The sequence below is a fragment of the Tenrec ecaudatus genome, chromosome 13, assembly GCF_050624435.1.
Source record: "Tenrec ecaudatus isolate mTenEca1 chromosome 13, mTenEca1.hap1, whole genome shotgun sequence".
NCBI classification, from domain to species: Eukaryota; Metazoa; Chordata; class Mammalia; order Afrosoricida; family Tenrecidae; genus Tenrec; species Tenrec ecaudatus.
In genome coordinates this window covers 102,469,112-102,489,205 of record NC_134542.1, presented here as the reverse complement: position 1 = coordinate 102,489,205, position 20,094 = coordinate 102,469,112, and the positions used below count along the sequence as shown (strand labels likewise).

General features: G+C 38.7%; 1 protein-coding gene across 2 annotated transcripts in view; it reads right to left on the bottom strand.

The window, feature by feature from the left end:
• Nucleotides 1–20,094, bottom strand: part of CNTNAP5 (contactin associated protein family member 5) — a 1,091,618-nt gene that overhangs the window by 146,840 nt on the left and 924,684 nt on the right. For both annotated transcript variants that reach the window (XM_075529285.1, XM_075529286.1), the window contains exons 15-16: nt 9,390–9,517; nt 9,041–9,211 (exon numbers count right to left, since the gene is read on the bottom strand). In XM_075529285.1, the coding sequence (XP_075385400.1) occupies nt 9,041–9,211; nt 9,390–9,517 (299 nt within the window). The remainder of the gene's footprint in view (nt 1–9,040; nt 9,212–9,389; nt 9,518–20,094) is intronic.

The following is a 20,094-nucleotide window of genomic DNA, read 5'->3' as shown; positions in this document are numbered from 1 at the left end:
CCAAGCATGTTTTTCAGGGACTGGTCTCTCCTGATAACATGCCCAAAGTACTTAAGATGAAGTCTTGCCATCCTCATTTATAAAGAGCATTCTGCCAGAACTTCGTCCAAGACAGATCTGTCTGCTCTTTTGGCAGCCCACAGTACTTTCAATATCCGTTGCCAGCACCATAATTCAAATGCATTTCAAAGCCTGTAGTATTCCCTTGTTCAAGAGTACTTGATTGTGTGGATCATAAAGAACTGTGGATAACATTGAGAAAAATGGAAATTCCAGAACGCTTAGTTGGCTCATGTGAAACCTGAACATGGGTCAAGAGGCATTTACTCAGACAGAATAAGGAAATGCTGCAGGGTTTTAAATTGGGGCGGGTATAGATCAGCTGTATCCGTTCACCAGAGTTTTTCAATCTGTGTGCTGAGCATATAATACAAAAAGCTGGACTATATGAAAAAGAACTCAGCATCAGGTTTGGAGGAAGGCTTATAAGAACCTTTGATATGCAGATGACAAAACCTTGCTTGCTTGAATTAAGGAAAATTTAAAGCATTTGCTAATGACAACCAAGGATTCCAACTTTCAGTATTATTACGACTGAAAGTAAAGAAGAGCAAAATCCTCAAAATTGAACCAAGAGGTAAAATTGTGATAAATGGAAAAAAGATTGAAGTTGTTAAGGATTTGTCTTGCTTGGATCCACAATCAGTGCTCATGGAAGCAGCAGTCAGGAAAACCATGACACATCGCATTGGGTAAATATGCTCTGTACAACCTGCGTAGAAGTGTCGGCAAGTGAGGGTGGCCCTCTGAGGTCTGAGGGTTTCTTGACCCAAGCCAGGATATTTTCAATTGCCTCACATGAAAGATGGTGTTGAATAAGGAAGACCAAAGAAACATCAATGCATTTGAATAAAAGACAAGTGAATATTTTTCTGAAAGTCCCTGCATTGAGCTAAGAGCCATCTGATGTCAACAATGATCTTCCTTGTTCCACACCCTCTTCTGAATCCAGCCTGAATTTCGGGCAGCTTCCTATCACTGTGCTGCTCCAACCGTTGAATGATCTTTGGCAACATTTTACTCGCATACTATGCCAACGACGCTGCTCAAGAGTTTCAAGATCTTTCACTTTTCTTTGGAATGGGTTCCAGTTGGTTAGCCAGGTACCAGCCTTCTAAACATCTTGGCATAGACTCGTGAAGGCTTCAGTGTTTCATCAGCATGTTGGAGCATTCCATGTGGTGTCCTGTCAATTCCTGGGACCTTGTTCCTCACTAATGCCTTCCATGTCATTGAGATTTCTTCCTTGCATACCATGGGTCCTTGCACATATGCTATCTCTTGAAATAGTTGTTACAGATTAGTTCTTTTTGCTACAATAACTGTGAATTCTTCCCATCTTCCATTGATGCTTCTTGCATCAAAATATCAAAATATCATTTGATATTTTGCCAATAGAATCTTTTAATATTGTAACTAGATGCTTGTTATTTTCTTCAGCTCTTTTACCTTCAGCATGTTCTTCCTTTTTGGTTTTCCAATTCTAGGTATTTTTTAACCTCATGATAATACGTTTTCTTCTCGAGTTGCCCTTGGAAATTTTCTGTCAAACTCTTGTATTTCATCATTTCCTTCATTTAATTACTCTGTGATCAAGAGCAAGTTTCAGAGGCTCTTCTGACATCCACTGTGATCTCTTCTTTCTTGCTTCCAACAGTTTCATTGGCATATAATTCACACAGCATACATTTCAATACTTCAATCATATTTAAAAGAGTTGTACAATCACCATCACAATCAATTTTGGAACATTTTTGCTTGTATTCATTGTCATTAGCTCCTCATTTCTTCCTAACCTCCCCTGACAGACCCCAAGGAACCATTCATCCAGTTACTGTCTCCACAGATTTTCCTATCCTGGATTTCATATACGGATAAACATACACAGAGAAAAAAAACTAACAACAATAACAAGGTGAAACAGAAAAGGCCCAATTGAGAAGAAAAAGGGAAATACTAAATATCAGAACAAAATTAAAATGGGCCAAAAGAGAGAGCAAACCATGAAGTTTTAAATTTTAACCTAACTGTATTTAGATCTTTTCTTTCTTTCATGTAGTTTAATGATCTGTGAATTTTTTCAAGTATGATGTTCATGACGTCTTATAGTTCATCAGGTGTTGTTTCATTAGAAATCATTGAGTCAAATCTATTCTTGAAATGTTCTTGAAATCCAGGTAGATAATATTCAAGGTGATATTTTGGCTGTTGTGGATTTGTTTTAATTGTCTTCAACTTCAACCTGAGCTTACGTATGAGTTTTTGATCCTCAGTTCCAAAGTCAGTCCCTGGCCTTATTTTGGCTGCTCATAGATGCAGTCAATTTGATTTCTGTGTATTCCAGGAGTCCACATGTGTAGCACTCATTTTTGTCATTGAAAAAGGTATCTGTGGAAAAGAAGTCTTGCAAAATTCTATCATGTGACCTCCAGCATCACTTCTTTCACCAAGGCTTTATTTTTCAACTACTGCCTCTTCCTCTTTATTTCCAACTTCTGCATTTCAATTGCTAATCATTATCAATGCATCTCAACTACATGTTTGAACAGTCCCACACAGAAGACCTTTGGTAGAATTCCCTGATTTCTTCTTCATTAGCTTTAGTGGTTGGTGTATACATTTGAATAATGTTTGAACAACAGTTGGATTCCACATATCTGTATAGATATTATCCTATCCAAGACAGTATTGAGTTTCAAGATTTATCCTGAAATGTTCTTTTAGATAGTGAATGTGATGTCATTCCTCATGAGTTTGTAATTCCTGACATAGTAAACCATATAACTATCTCACTAAAAATTGTCTATACCAATTCATTTCAGCTCACTAAGGCCGAGTTGCATAGGATGCAATAAATAAGTGTTGGTTACTTTGCATATCCTCTTAACTACATATATTATCAATTATCAATGCAAGTAAATTGGCTTTGTTATTAAAAAAAGGTAGTTGAATGACATTAATTAAAGGATAAATGAAGACTGAAGGTAATCTCTTGAGGGCATTTCTGACACTTACTATGGCTAAAAATGCCCTATACGTCTCAACATCAAATAAGTGTACAGAGGATGGCAGGCTCTCAAGTTTTTTTCTCTCATAGAACAATGGGTGAAGACTGGGAAGCATTTGTGGAGCGTTAATATAAAGGTGTTGCTAAAAATGGTTTTTCGATGATGAATTGCAGTCTGAATACACCCTGCTAGAGGATGACCTGCACTACTGTGTCTACCACCACACTCCCTCCCTACCTCTGACCTAGTGTTATGTTTCTGTCTTGCGCTTACTTCTGCTTGAACACTTACCTCCTGCTGCATAATGATCTGTTTACTCACTGCCTCTTTGGACAGTTGCAGGCACCTGTGAGCAATCTTTCAAGCCCCTCATTCAATCCACACAGCCTCTTGTACCATGCTTTGCACACGGGAGTGGACTGAGCAAAAAGCAAGGTATGTGTTATCTTACAGTTAGCAAAGTACACATGGAAGAGGTGTGAAATCCCTATGAATCTGCACTACACATTACTAAGTAAGAGCTATTAAGCCTTTTCATACCTTGTTTATTGGATAATCTGTCTCTGCATGTACACTGCAAGTTCTTGCCAAACCAAAGTCTTATTCACTAGCACTGTAATACACTGTCTATATAAATTCAATTTTGCAATTTTATTTTGATATATTTTAGCCACCTAGAAAGATATTAGAGTCCTTGGAAAATGTTTTTTATTACATTTTATTTAAGTAGCTTTTAAAGGTCTGTCATGGTGGCATAGTGGATTCAACTCTGGGCTGTTAAATGCAAAGGCAATGATTCAAGGCCACCAGTCAGCAGCTCCAGAGGAGAATAGTGAGACTGTCTGCTCTGGTAAAGATTTGCAGTCTAGGAAATGCTTTGAAGCGATTCTACTCTGTCCTACAGAGTTACCATAAGTTGAGATCATCAATTCATCAGCAGTGGGTTTGGTGGTTTATATTCAAACTAGAAGCACTGGTGATATAATCGATTCCCATGGTAGCAGAAGTCAAGAGATCAAATCTGCTGCATTAAACCTCTTTAGCCTATTGAAAAGCAAATATATTACTTTGAAGCCTAAGGTGCGCCTGACCCAAGCTGTGTTTTTTTCCTTCAATTGCTTCATATGCATGTGATTCAAGACATTGGATAAAGAAGACTGAAGAACAATCCATGCATCTGAGTTGTGGTGCTGGGGAAGAATATTGACAGTACCATGAGTGGCTAAAAGGACAAGCCGATCTGTCTTGGAAGAAGGACAGCTAGAATGCTCTTTAGAGGCAAGAATGGCAAGGATTCGTCTTATATCTTTTGGACATGTTGTCAGGAGAGGCCAGGCTCGGGAGGACTTCGTTCTCGGTAAAGCAGAGGGGCAGCGGAGGAGAGGAAGGCCCTTGGTGGATTGGCACACTGGCGGTGACAATAGGATCAAGGGCAGAAACAATTGCGAGGATGGCACAGGACAGAACAGTGTTTTGTTCTGTTGTGTCAAAGGTCTCTATGGGTCTGAATAGACTTGATAGCACCTAACAACAACAAGAGGGAGTAGAAAGAAAGGCTTGGCAATCTACATGCAAAAGGTAGCCAATGAAACCGATGGATGACAATGATCTAATCCTATTGTACATAAGGACTTACTCAGTAGTAACTAACAAGAACAACATCTCGTTAATAAATAAACAAAATAAATAAATATCAAATAGATTCTCACCCATAGTAAATCTATAGTTTCTGACCAAGACAGTGACTTGAATAGCAAAAGACACAGACTTTGAAGGTTCCCAATGGAAGACGGTCAAGGGTGGGAAATGAAGCCATGGTTAACAGATAGACTTGGGTGAGAGGAAGGATAGAGATACATAAGAGGGAGAAAGGAAATTAGGGTAGTTAGTGGGATAGAATATGAGAATGGGGTTGATGAGTGGTTTGACCTATAGAACACAGAGTTGATAGTCTGAAATGCAAACTGCCCCCACCTAATTCACAGTATTAAAATGAATTTATTTTAAAAATTAAAGCTTCTGAGGCTGTAAATCTTTATGGAGCAGATAGTCTCATCTCTCTTCAGAGGAACTGCTGGTTCGTTTGAACTGCCAACCTCACAATCAGTAGTCCAATACATTCTTAATAGTGTTAACACAGTTCCTGGTTGATACATGAGTGTCATCAATTCCAGTTTATATAAGTAATAATTTCCTTTAGAAGGACCAACTCCTGGTCCCAAGGAATTAGATATTAAATATTTCCTAAATGTCCAATTCTTCTAAGATGTTGTGCTGCATTGACCCACTACTCTTCCCTTGGGTATATTCCTTCATGTTCACTTGATTCTGGGATCACTACAAGTTCTCATAGAAACCCACAACACGTTGAGGAAATGACTCACGTGGTGGTAGGTCCTATTCAGCCCCAGATCTGGATGGCAGGTGGAAGGGAGCCAAATGCAGCGTCCAGCAGCCAGAGCCCAAAATGCCCAAAAGTCACAGCAATATTCTCACTTCTATCAAAGCCCAGTCAGGAAATGGAGGTCTGACTCTCCAAGTGCAATGATGTGTGTTAGAAGTGTACATTGCTACCAGTGTATGTACCCTGTCCAAGCAAAACAAAGGATGATGTCTTAAGACACAGCTTCTATTAAGTCAGAGTCTTCAAGATTTGCCTAAGGTAACAAAGGGTGTAGTTTAGTCCACACTCTCAACTAAAGTCAGGTCTTAATCCCACCCTAAACCTGTCCATTAGTAGAGCAGAGACCTCCATCCAAAATGGGATTACAGCCACAGGCGTGGAGTCCAGAATTATATCACACAAGGGACTGTGGTCACATTAATTCACTACAATCAATAACTAATTGCTAAAGGGGTAAAGGACTTTCTCAAGCTATCTCATGAGACAGGGAGGATCGAGCATTGAAATGCACATTTGATTATGAAATTTAGAGGGTTCTCATACTGTTGTTAGGTGCTGTCAAGTCAGTTCTAAATAATAACCCTATACTCAACAGAATGCAACACAGCTTGGTCCAGTACCATCCTCCTAATGGTTCCTATGTTGGAGGCCATTGTTGGAGCTACTGGGTCCAACCAGCTAAGCCAGAGGTTCTCAACCTGTAGGTTGTGACCCCTTTGGAGATCAAATGACACTTTTGCAGGGATTGCCCAATTCATAACAGTAGCAAAATGACAGTGGTGAAGTAGCAACAAAAATAATTTTATGGTTGGGGGTCACCACAACATGAGGAACTGTATGAAAGGATCGTGGCATCAGGAAGGTTGAGAACTACTGATCTAACTTGTCAAAAGCAGCTTTCTTCCTTTTTCCCTTTTCTACTTCAATGATTATTTACACAGCTGTTGTGAAATCAGTGTGAAAATAGCTAAATTTTTACTCATTTCCTTTGGAACCTTAAGAGTTGAGGCTGGGAGGAGTGTGTTAACTCCTCATAGAATCCTGACTAATCCAAAGGCAACAAATCCCCAATGTGCTAGTTGGAAGTGACCCAGGAAGAAATGGATGGGAAAATTCATGGAAACCTGTTGGTTTTTTTTCCATTAAAAATGAAATCCATTTTAGAAGACACTATAAGATAGTCATACAGGAATACTCGTAAGGAATTAGAGAGAAATCTATTGTGAGCCATGGAATCTGTTACAAGGAAATTTCCTATCAAAACAGTTTATCTGGAGAGGTTAAGGAGAACATTCCACCTGCCTCGAATACACCTGCTGATGAGATCACAAGATGTCCACGCATTTGATCCATTTGTTCCCTTTCAACGACTGTTACTATTACTATTGAATAGGAAAATTTTAAACAGCTAACTTTCCTCAATTTTAAGAATTTTCAATCTATAAAACCAAATACTAACTATAAGAAGCATGACCTAACTGTACACATCTGCCAGAAACTACTCATAAACTCAAAACAAACTTGCTTTCTTCCAGTCAATTCTGACTCCTAGTGGCCCCATAGCACAGAGCAGAGATGTCCCTTTGGCTTTTCAAGGCTGTAAATCTTTAGGAGAGCAGAAAACCATTACTTTTATTCCATGAAGAAGTTGTTGACTTCAAAAATGTGTTTTACCCCTCTAGAAAGTAATAGTTATTAAACCAATACCTCCTCATTTAAATCTCAAAAATTATTTTGGCTGCGGGGTGAGTGGAAGTCCAACTTACTTGCTGGTAGACTAGAGGTAACCTGATATAAGTTGAATCCACTTAGAGAAGGCAGAATTCAAACAATTACAGTAAGATTAGTCAGTGGTTGATCTATGGCTTTCCCTTCTCTGATCTTTAAAAAGAGAATTTCTTTGAGTCACTTACTTTTATTGGAATCAAAATTTTCTCCCTAATACATATAGAACAAATCCTCAAAACAAATTTTTGGTTCATATTTTGATAAATTTGAATGATTTTAAAAAATACAGAATGTTGTGGGAATACAATACTTATTTGTTTTGAAATATATGTGTTTTATTATCTATCCACTGACAAAGGTGAACAGCAAACAATGACATCAAATAATCTTAACTTTTTATAAAATTAACAACAATCAACATTTAAGCATTTCTTTTTGTTTTTTTACAAAGAAAGATTAAAAAAAGGTACCTCAAAATACAAGTAAATTGGAAATTGACATATAACGAACACTCAATCATTGTTACCTTCAGACAAATAAAGGTTTCATGGCTCAACAGTCATGGAACTGAATGATAAACACCATGCAAAATGCCATTTAAAAGACCCACTAAGAGAAAAAAGTTCGCATAGGTAATATAGTTACTTTTAGGATTTGAGACTAGACCTCATTCTTGTTTTTGCTAAGTAAAATTGTCTAAATAATCTTCTAAACTGACCTCATTGCCTTGAACTAAACTGATCTAGCAAACCTTGCAAAGCACTGTATTGATTGGACCTTTCTTTAAAGGGTCCCCTAATAGGATTAAGACAAATAGATTCCTAAAAGGGCATATCTGCATACGACACCCACACACCCTCACTGATGGCAGCGGCACATTTAAATACATTTTGTGGATACATACATGTATAAACCGGAACCCCAGTAGCAATACTTTTCAGCGAATCTTCACTAAATTGCCATTATTTTTAGAACCAAGATATATCGTATTGATACAATTATATATTGCAGAGTTAAGGTTCAAGTATAGACAATTTTGCTGTCTGCTTTTCTGTTACTATTCTATTTTACTTCGTGATTATTACTGAATCGGGTTGTTCAAAGATCATTCCCCTTGGACACCAGATTCTAGTGGCATAGTACCTCTCATGCAGGAAGAATTGAGACTCGATGGGAATTCTAATTATGCAATTATATAGCTCTCAAAAAACTCAGCTCACTGCCATTAAGTCAATGCCAACTCATAGTGACTCTATAGGTTGGGGTGGAATTGCCCCAGTGGGTTTTCCAGCCTGTAACTGTCTACAAGAATAGAAAGCCTCATCTTGCTTCCACAGTGTGGCTAGTGGTTTAGAACTGCTGACCTGTGGAATGCAGCCCAGAATGTAACCACTGTGCCAACAGGGATACTCATAGAGTCCTAATAGGAAATGTCAGAAAGTTACTTTTATGGCAAATGTGTAACCAAAAAAAAGGAGGCATCTAATAGGAATAGGATATTTAATGATAATCCTTTGCACCTTCCTTGGAAATTATAATGAAAAAATATCTCAAGACAGAAACATTTCAAGTCAAATTTTTAAAATCCCCAGGAGAATGAAAATATGTACCTATAGGGCATTGAAGAGTAATCATTTTGAAGAGAGAACAACTGACTTAATATTGAAAAGTAATAAAAATCATAATGCATCAAAAAGAAACTAGAAAATATTGTTTCTAATTCTATAGAAAATCTGTGAAAATAAATTGTCAAAATAACCACTACTTCTTGATGTCAAAGATAAGATTAAAATGTGTTCATTTGACTCATTATATTAAGTTCATAAATGAGCGGACTTACAGCTTATTTCAAGTCGCATGAAGCCTTTGATACCAAGATTCTCTAGGAAAACTCCAGATGAAGCCGTGGTTTTAAAAAACAAGGAAATGTCAGCACTGAATTCCGCATGGAAAGTTGGGAAATGGAGGTAAGAGGCTTCCGTGTAAAATGAGACTGCATTCCAGAAATGTCCTGCAAATGAAAAGACCCTTCAGCAAGGCTCATTCTTTTGGAATGGAGTATTTAAAAAAGCATTGGACGTGTGCATAATTTTAAGGCTCTGGAATACAGCAGGGAAAAAGATAAGGGAGCAGAAACATCTTGTGCTTATGTCATGCAGAGAAAATGCTTCTTTCCATTTAGTACTCACGGTCACCATAGCAACGGAGGGGCCCAATTCGCCAAGCTGCTTCTGAGTTTGATCTGTTGGTGTCCGTGATGACTATCTGAGTGACTGGCAAGTGGTCTTTGAAGGAAAGAAAGCCGGTATCCTTTGTCCTGCAAAATATAAATAAAAGAGGGGGAAGGATAGAATGGGGATACACTGGGGACTCATTTGCCAAGGGCCCCTCTTTTCTAAGGTGATTTAAATGGTGTGCGCTGGGCAGACTCTGGGCAGGGACTAGCAGAGGGCCTTTCATCTCATAAGACTGTGTGAAAGGCTGAATGTCAATTACAAACCCAAGGCCAGCTTGTCAAAATAAAAGGATTTTTGCATCTTTCTTAAATGTGTTTCCAGGAACAGCAGTACTTTGCAGAGATTGCTGCAGGCTTGTTGAAAACAGCAGTATCTCTTCGGCTCAATCTCTTCCCCTCATTCTCATAAAGAGATTGGCCATCTCAGTAGCTAAGAGTAAATATCACAAATTCATTCTGTGGGCTTGTTTCAGGTACCTGCCACTATCAAGTTGCATATTTATTTGTAACTTAAAATTAGGTGAAAGCCATTCTGTACTGTATGACTTGTTACATTTCATTCAGCTTTGCCATTTAAAGACCCAGTAGTCAACAATTCTGCCTTTGTGTTTGTTAGTTTGGCAAATAGAGAATTGGCTTTTGACCAAAGAATTAAATATGTCATTGTCTTTCCACCCTTTTAACCTGTGCCTTTGGAATTATGGCACGGAGTACACAATTCTGATTACCTCTAAGATCAACATTTAGAGGTAACATACAGTCATTGAATGAATTGAGCCAGAAATATAAACAGGCTTAAAAATTTCCTGGAAAATATAATTAAAATATAATGGATTTTCATTGCCATGAAATTTTGAGGTTCACCTATATATTAATGGGGTGACTTTTATGCCTTAATACTGTAAGTAATATCTTTATTTTCAAACTGCATTTTTCTATGAACTTCTTTTTAAAAATCACTTTATTGGGGGTCTCTTATAGATATTATAACAATCCATAAATCCATATCAAGCAAACTTGTACATATGTTTCCATCATCATTTATAAAACATATCTATCTTAACTTGAACCTTTATTATCATCTCCTCTTTTTTCTCTCCCTCCCTCCCCCACTCTCCCACCCTCATGAACTCTTGATAAATTATATATTAGTATTTCTTCATATCTTACACCGTCTGCTATATCTATTCACCCATGTTTCTGTTATTCGTCCCCCTAGGGGATGTTATACATTCATCATTGCTATCTGTTCCTCCCCGCCCCCCCCCCATAGTATTGCTATTCCCATTATTGTTTCTGAGGGGTTTATCTATTCTGGCTCTTATCTGTATCGATGTACATAATCACATCTAGTAGGATTTGTGAGGTAAAACTGGGGTCATGATAGTGGGAGGGGGGGAGCATTAAAGAACCAGAGGTATGTGAGTTTCTTCGGTGCTATACTGCACTCTGGCTGAATCGTCCTTTCCCTGTCACCCTTCTGTAAGGGGATGTCTAGTTGTCTACAGAGGGACTTTGGGTCTCCACTCTAACCCTGTTCCTTCACATCGATATAATTATTTTTGATCTATGAACTTTTTGAAACATTCTCAGGTATGTTCCCCATCACCACCCAACCCATCCCACGCCCCGACAATACACATACATTTCAAAGACGTAAAATGGAGCTCAGAAATACTATATCATATAACTTGCCTAAAATCATACAGCAGAGAGCACATTATTTGCATCCGCAGTATCTATCCAACTCTAGATGTAGAATACACCAACATACATATGCGCTGAACACAGATAAACTGAATCGGTGTAAAATAAGCCGAGAACCGCATATGAATGGGTAGACTCCTTACACTGCTTTGTTTCATCTGGCCTGGTCCTGGTCCTGCATCACAGTCAAGTTATAGGACACTTTGATACAACAATTTGATAACACAGATACAAAAGACCATATTAGTTCTTTTTCCTTAGGCACAAATAAGTTAATGGGATATCCAGGACACAATCAAATTCAATATTATATTCCATATTATATATTAGGATACTGTTTGAATTGTGAGCCCCCCAAAATAGATGTCAATTTGGCCGAGCCGTGATGCTCAGTGGCTTGGCGGTACGGTAATGATGCAATGTGGCCATTGTAGAAGGATAAACTCGCCCCGTGATGGGATCTGATGTAAAATGCGGCTGTGATACAGCACCCTGAAAGAGGACGCCGTTTTCCAGAGGTATGAGAGGACTAACTGCTGCTGGGAAAGAAGTGCTGGGGATGAAATAGATCTAGTATATCCAGGGCTCTTTAGCTGAGAACTGCCTAGACTTTCTAAACTGTGGGAAATAAATTTCTTTTTAGTAAAAACATTTACTTGGTCTATTTCTGTTACAGCTGCACTAGATAAGTAAGACAGATGTCATTTATAGTTCTGGAAATGTTGCAAGTTTAAATCTAAAATACCACAATAGAGCAAATATTTCCAAAAAACACCCCACCCTTTTTTGCCCCTAGTCCACGTATGTTTACGTTATACTGCAGTCACTATACGGAGTCTTCCCTGGTGGCATGTGGGTTCTGCATTGGACTGCTAATTGCAAGGTAAGCAGTTTGAAACCCTGCCTCTCCACAGGAGAATGAGGAGGCTTTGCACCCTATAAAGAGTTCCAGTCACAAATGTGTGGTAAACTGAGGACTCGGTAGAAAGCATTTGACCTTATTTTTACACTTGCAACCAGGAGCACAGAAAACTAGCCCTATTTTGAGAAAGGTCTCCATTGTCCTGAGAGAGAAATGTTTTTGAGTACACTTTTATTCTCCTGGCCGAAAATGTGCCCTCCGAAGCAGAACCCCATAAAGAAGCAGCAGTAAAGGAGCTACCATGTAAGATGAATCATGATGGTGTCTGGCTACTCACTATGCATGAAGGTTATCTGAAGGTTAGAGCAATCAGGTTCTCTAGCCAAACAGCAGCAAAGTATAGCAACCCCTGGGGAGGGCTCAGCGGGGTTTGAGGTCAACTAGCATCATGTCAAGATGATGCCTCACCTCATTGCTGGTTTATTGTTACCCACTTATAACATTACCCACCGGCTATATAATATAAATGCTGTATGACATGCATGCCTTATGAAAGATATGTAAGCCCCATTATATATACCCACTGGAAAATACATTCACTCTCTTAATGCGGACATGGGGATGAGGAGTACCTGTGTCCCATTGTCTGTCTGTCGGTCTATCTATATTATTTTCCACAGGCACAAAGTCACTCCTGAGGAACTGTTTGAGTGTTGGGACCCTTGTAACCCCACAGAAATGCACAAGGACAGTCTGCTTATAGGGTCGCTATGAGTCAGCATCTACTTGGTAGCAGTGAGGTGAGTGAATGGTAGTATCTTATGAATTGGTATGTTAATCACTGTGTGAGCAATTCAAAGCCTCTGACCACTCTGAGGTAAAAAGATGGGGCTATTTGCTCTGAGAAAGATTTATATCCTTGAAATGCATAGGATCGCAATGAGTTAGAATAGACGTGTTGACAGTCAGTTCTGGTCACCTATTACCAGTAAATGAACAATAGCGTGATAGAGAAAGATTGAAATATCGCGAGAAAGGACGAGAGAGAGAGAGAGAGAGAGAGAGAGAGAGAGAGAGAGAGAGAGAGAGAGAGAGAGAGATGAGTGGAGCACACACTACTGGAAACAGAATGATGTTCTCTGCTTAGCAAGGCTAGACACTTCCCATTTGTGAAGGGAAAAAGCACACGATCTGCAAAGTGTAATAAAAGGAAATGTAATCAGAGGAAGCGTATCTCTATCTTATATTATTAGTTACGGCGGCATGGCTAGGGCCTTTGCAGCGTGATAAAGTGCTGTCAAGGCAGAGCTTGATCCTACAGGGGCTGCACTGCACCTCCAGGCTGCAGTTCCTATTTGTGTCAGCTTGGGTACATACTTTTCATTTTTGATGTCCTCAACAGGCTCAAACTTAAAACTGAGACGAACAAGCAAAAATCAGAAAAACACCTACATCATAAGGATTAAATGAGATTACACAAAGGGATGTCAAAAAATTCATGGAAAATAGAACTAAACAATTATGGAATTTCCCCCTGAACTTTTAAAACTTCATTTTATTGGGGTTTGTACACTCTAATCACAATCCATCCATCTATCCATTGTGTCAAGGACATTGTACATTTGCTGCCATCATCATTCTCAAAACATTTGCTTTCTACTTGAGCCCTTGGTATCAGTTTTTTCCTGCCTCCCTCTCCGCTCCCCACTCTCTCATGAACCCTTGATAATTTATACATTAATATTACTTTGTCATATCTTACACTGTCCGATATCTCTGTCTCCCTTTACCCACTTTTCTGTTGTCCCTCCCCCAGGGAGGAGGTTATACCACCCCACCCTCCCCCCACCCTCTGGGTATCGCCACTCTCACCACTGGTCCTGAAAGGATCATCTGCCCTGGATTCCCTGTGTGATGCCCAGCTATCAAAAGATGAAGCATCTGGGGGCATCTTAAAGGCTTGAAAGTAAACAAGCGACCATCTAACTCAGAAGCATAAATCCTACATGGACGAAGTGCACCAGACTGTGTGATCACGAGGTGTCAAAGGGATAAGGTATCAGGCATCAAAGAACAAAAAATCAAATCATTGTGAAAGAGGGGGAGTGCAGATTGGGGACTCAAGACCCATCTGTAGGCAACTGGACATCCCCTTACAGAAGGGTCTTGGGGAGGAGATGAGCCAGTCAGGGTGCAGTGTAGCAATGATGAAGCATACAACTTTCCTCTAGTTCCTAAATGTCCCCCCAACCTCCAATTATCATGAACCCAATTCTATCTTACAAATCTTGCTAGACCAGAGGATGTACACTGGTACAGATAGCAACTGGAAACACAGGGAATCCTCTGAACTTTTTGAAGCTTCTTTCATATAGGATATCACCTACTATGAAACCTAGTCTATCTCAATGCTTAAAAATGGTAGTAGTGACAATTAATTTTCTTCTCTGTTAATTTTTTTGTATGCAGTCATCATGTTTCATTATTGGAAATTTCACTGTTATAGCACATTACTGAAAATTAAATTTTAATGCTTTGTATACAACTTATGATTTCTTGGGGGAAACACACACAAACATCAATTCAACTTTCATATAAATGCATATAAATATTTTATTGACCAAAAATGTAAATCAATGCATTCACTAATATTATTTCAGTGCCTGTATTTAAAATCTAGCCACAAAACCTGGGATCAGAATTTTATAAATTATATATATTTATATACGTATTATATATTTTTAAAGTGCATCTTTTAAAATTAAATATAAAGTATGCAACATAATAACTTGAAATAATCACATTCTAATATTTTTCTAAAATAAAATTGTAAAGCAAATCTATGAAGCAGAACTAAAGCCCATACAGAGATCGTATTCCAAATAAGTTCTGCATGCCTACAGAACCTCATTGCTATTGATCTTCATTGTCAAGGTGAAAATGGTAGATTCTAAAGCCTTTCCCTTAATGCTAACGGCTGTTTCCCTCCTACACTATGATATCTTGTTTACATCAATTTAGTGTCTTGTGGCAAAGTATTTTATATTTAGTTTAGTGATACAAAGAACATTACCAAACATATTTTTAAATCTAAAAGCTTCAATAAAGAAATAAACCAATAAACTCCTATTCAAAGTTCTGTAATTCACCACATAAAAACTCAAAAGTCTACAAAGGGCCTGGCAGGTAATAGAAGCCATAGATAAATAAATATATCAATGTTGATATGCAGTTTTGGTATCAGGGAGTAAAAATAGAAAGTTGTGGAAGGCACATGTGCTGTGTAAAGGAGACATGAGCAGCAAGTAATTATGTCATTTGTGAATGTAAGATCATTGGACCAGACTGGAACATGAATAAACATATTTTAATATGGCAATAGATTAAGATTTTTAAAAATATTGTGTGATTAAGATATTAAAGGTCAAATAAATTTACCACATACTTCATTCTGCCAATTCCTTACCTTGGCATTTAGGGGAGCTTGAACATTTGTCCATACTCTTAGAATCACTTTCAGACTAATAAGATTGGGTTTCATTACGTTTTTGAGTGCCAGGTAAAATACAAATATTTGTTTAAAACAATAAAGATTATAGTAGGAGTAGAAAGTCTCATCTTTCTCCTGCATTAGTCATTAAACCCCAAACCAGATTATTGCCATGAAGTCAATGCTGCCTTATAAAACAGTGCAGAACTGCCCCTGTGAGTATCTGAGACTGCCATGCTCTTTGAGAGCAGAAAGCCTCCTTTTCGTCCTGCATAGTGGCTGGTAGTTTTAAACCGCAGGCCTTGTGGTTAGCAGCCTAATGCATAACCAATACGCCATCAGGGCTCCTTGGATCAGACATTGAAGAGATGCAAATCAAAACAACAATGCGATATCATCTCACCCAGTTTTAATAGCAAAGTTCAAAGGGGCAGAAAAAGCGAATGGTGGTGAGGGTTTGGAGAGGCTGGATCATTGCCAGAGGGCTTTACCATGGTGGGAGCCACTGAGGAAAATGGCACGGTGCTTTATGAAAAACTTAGATACAACAATGGGGTATTATCCAGGGTATGTTCATATATATATACAGACATGTGCAGACCCAGATTTATAGCAATGTTATTTATAACAGCAAAGAGTTGGAATGAATCTATGTGTCCATGAAAAATGAATAGATACATAAAGTATGGTACCTATACAAATGTAAAATAGTGCCGTGTGTGTGTGTGTGTGTGTGTGTGTGTGTACGGAGTAAATTATACTGAGTGAAATTAGTTAACCATAAAAGGACAAATTAATCTTTGTGACTACTACTGTAAAAATTCCAGAAAAGTTTTAAACATAGGAAAAAGGTTTTTGAAGATTACCATGGGTGGGAAGGGAAGAGAGGACAAAGCACTAACTACAATGTGAACCCGTATTAACTTGGGTGAGAATATACAATCAGGATGACAGCACAGAATGATCAAGGAAAAGGAAAACACTGAGAGGAACACAGGAGTTAAGACAACAAACACAGATATTATTACTGTATATACTTGAGTATAAGCCAACCCGAATATCAGCTGAGGCAACTAATTTTACCACAAAACTGCATTAAAAATGTGTTGAAAGACTCGGCTTACACATGAGTGTATATGGTATATACACAATTCTATAGTAACTGTAATAAAAATAATCTGCAAGTTGACACATAGATATGCAGGCTGAACAGGGTAGGACAGGCAAATGGGACGACAGCTACACCCATGTATGTGCTATAAGTTGGCAGTTTGAAACCACCAGCAGCTCTGTGGGAGAAAGACTGATTTCTACTCCTGCAAACAGTGACAGGCTCAGAAACTCACAGTGGGTTGTTAGTAGTCAGTACTGACTGGTTGTCAGTAAGTTTGTTTTTTTCTTGATAAGCATATTCAAAGTATATATGGATATCCATGAATACAGTAGAACATATGATGGGGATCAGCATTCAAAATGAGTTTCTGGACCTGGGGAACACCAAGTCAATTGGTGAGATTGTGAATAGCCATCTAAGGTGCAGCTATTGGTTTCTCAGCTACCAGAGCAAAGAAGAGTGAAGAAAATCATAGCCACTAAGGTTCAAGCAAACCCCAGGCTTCATGACCCCGAGGACAAGAACTATATAGGGCCTGGCTCCCACTGCTGACCATTCTATACTTCCAAAGGTCATGGACATTTGTTCCGCAGAAGTTAAAAATCTTAAGATAAATCCACCTTTCCATGCAAAAGCAAAGTTATATGCAGAAATCTAAATGTTTACCCATGAGTTTCAAGCATTGAACTCTTTAAGAACGTTGACTTGCTTTGGAACAATGTATAAGACACTTAAAATAGGAAGTTATATGTTGTAATGAGACAACATTGACAGTGGAATAAGTTGGACGCAGATTGCCTCTATGTGCCTTCATTGCTTAGCTGTACTGTGCACCAAGGTTACTCCAGGACACCCTTTTGCTCATCTATGATGTAAAGGAGATCTAATTTGATATGGTCATACAAATGAAAGTAGATCACATAGGTGAAATAGCAAAGGCAATGAGTAGCACAGTAGGGACTCAATGAATAGATGTTGAAATTCCCAACAAAGTTTGAAATAAAAGCATTTCAATCATGATTTTTGCCTTTCACTTGACTAAAACTTTTCACTTGACTAAAACATACCTTCCTAAAACATCCCTAAATCAACCATCCTCCACAGAATATGCCCACCCCTATTTTACTTGATTTTGTTGCAGTATTTCCTACTTTTGCCTCCCCCTCGGCTCCCCCCTTCTCTCTCTCTCTCTCTCTCTCTCTCTCTCTCTCTCTCTCTCTCTCTCTCTCTCTCTCTCTCTCTCTCTCTCTCTCTCTCTCTCTCACACACACACACACACACAGAGTCTTCTCATTGTTAGCTGCCATCGATGGGTTCCGGCTCATAGCGACCCTACATAAAACAGAACACTGCTCTGTCCTGTGCCACCCTCACGACTGTACTTCTGTTTGCAGCTATTGTAGCAACCTGTCTTCTTGACAGGTTCCTTCCTCTTCTGCACTGTCCCTGTACTTAGCCAAGCAGGATGTCCTTCTGCAGGGCCTGGTCTCTTCTGACAACATGTACAAAGGACAGGAGATGACGTCTCGCCATCCTTGCCTGTAAGGTGTATTCTGGCTGTACTTCTTCCAAGACAGAGCTTTTGTTCTTTCGGCAGCCTGTGGTGCTTTCAATATCTCTTGCCAGCATGATCATTCAAATTCATCAATTTTTCTTCAGTTTTCTTTACTAAATATTCATCTTTCACATGCTTATAAGGCAATTGAAAATAGCATGGTTGGAGTAAAGACCGCTTTAGTCCTCAAAGTAACACTTGCTTTTTAACACTTTAAAAAAGGTCTTATGCAGCAGATTTACCCAATGCAAAGCACCTTTTGATCTGACTGCTACTTCCAAGCCGCCCTTCAAAATCCTTGATAATTTCAATCTCTTTTCCACTTATGATGATGCTACTTATTGGTCCAGCTGTGATGATTTTGTTTTTCTTTACTTTTAAGTTGTAAACCACAATGAAGGCTGCAATCTTGATCTTTAGTAGCAAGCACTTCTAGTCTTCCCTTTTTCCAGCAAGCAAAGGTGTGTCATTTGTGTCTGCCGGTTGATGGGAAGCCTCCTTCTAATCCTGATGTTGCATTCCTCTTCATCGAATCCAAGCTTTTCTGATCCTTTGCCCAGCATACAGGATTCAACCCTGATACACACTTATTCTGATATCAGCCAAGGAAATACTCCTTGCTCTATTCCTACAACATCCTCTTAATCCATTGTACGGGTCCCACCTAAGCACAAAATAGTGTTCTGAGATTCCCATTCTTCTCAAGACTATCCACAGCGTGTTATGATCTGCGCAGCTAAATGCTTCAGCATAGTCAACAAAGCACAAACAGACAACTTTCTGGTATCCTCTGCTTGGAGCCAAGACTCATCTGGCAGCAGCGGTGATATCCATGTTCCCCAGCCTCTTCTGAATCTGGCCTGAACCTCTGGCAGTTTCCTATGAATGTATTGCTTTGACCATTGTTGAATGATCTTCAGCAAAATTTTACCTGCCTGTGATCTTCTATAATTTGAGCATACTGTTGGTCCACTTTTCTTTGAAATGGGTACAAATATGGATCCCTTCCAGTCAGCCCAGTAGCTGTTGTTCACATTTCCTAACAGACAAGGGAGTGCTCCTAGTAAGTAAATCATCAGCTGGTTGATACATTTCAATTAGTATTCCACTAATTCCTGGAGTCTTGTTTAGGCTAAGGCTTTCAGTGAAACTTTAAATTCTTTCTTCCTCTTATTTATATGCTATCTCTTGAAATTACGGAATGTCAATCATTTTTAGATGGGATTGAATCAGGTGTAAGTTTAGATGAATTTTTAGATGTCATAGTCATAGAAACCCCACATGTCACGGTAGCACTGCCTGTGGCTTGTTCGATGCTATAATTTTATGAGAGCAGATTGTTCGTGGGAGCAGCTGAGTGGGTTTGAATTGCCAGGCTTGATGCTAACAGCTTAGAGTACTTAATTGTTACCGTCCTGGGCTCCTCAAACATAAGATTTTATTCCTCCAACCCTCCAGCCCATAGAAACCGGTTCATTCAAGTAGCTAGGAAGGCGTAGATTTGAATATTGCTGCACTTTATTTCTGGGTGACATGGGTTTGCTTGTTCCATCCATCCAGATCATTACTTTGAGGTCTTCACTGCAATCTTGGGTGTTAAGAAAACTGGTTTCCAAAAGTTATCTTTAAAATGACACAGTAACAAGTAAGTAGCTGTGTAAAGACACAGAAATCCAAAGTTAAACTAAAAAGCATGTTTGGGATAAATTGTTATTATATAAATTCTGTTCTCCTTCCACTTCCATGGCAATACCAATAACATAGGGAATACAGATCACTGGAAGTTATGTAATTATGGCATATTTTTGACTAGCCAAACGTTATGTCAATTTGCAAATTATGTGTCAACTTATATTACTGACATTACATGATTTTTGTTTCAACACTAATTGCCGTGTCAATAGTTTATCTCAAGCTGTTGTTGCTGTTA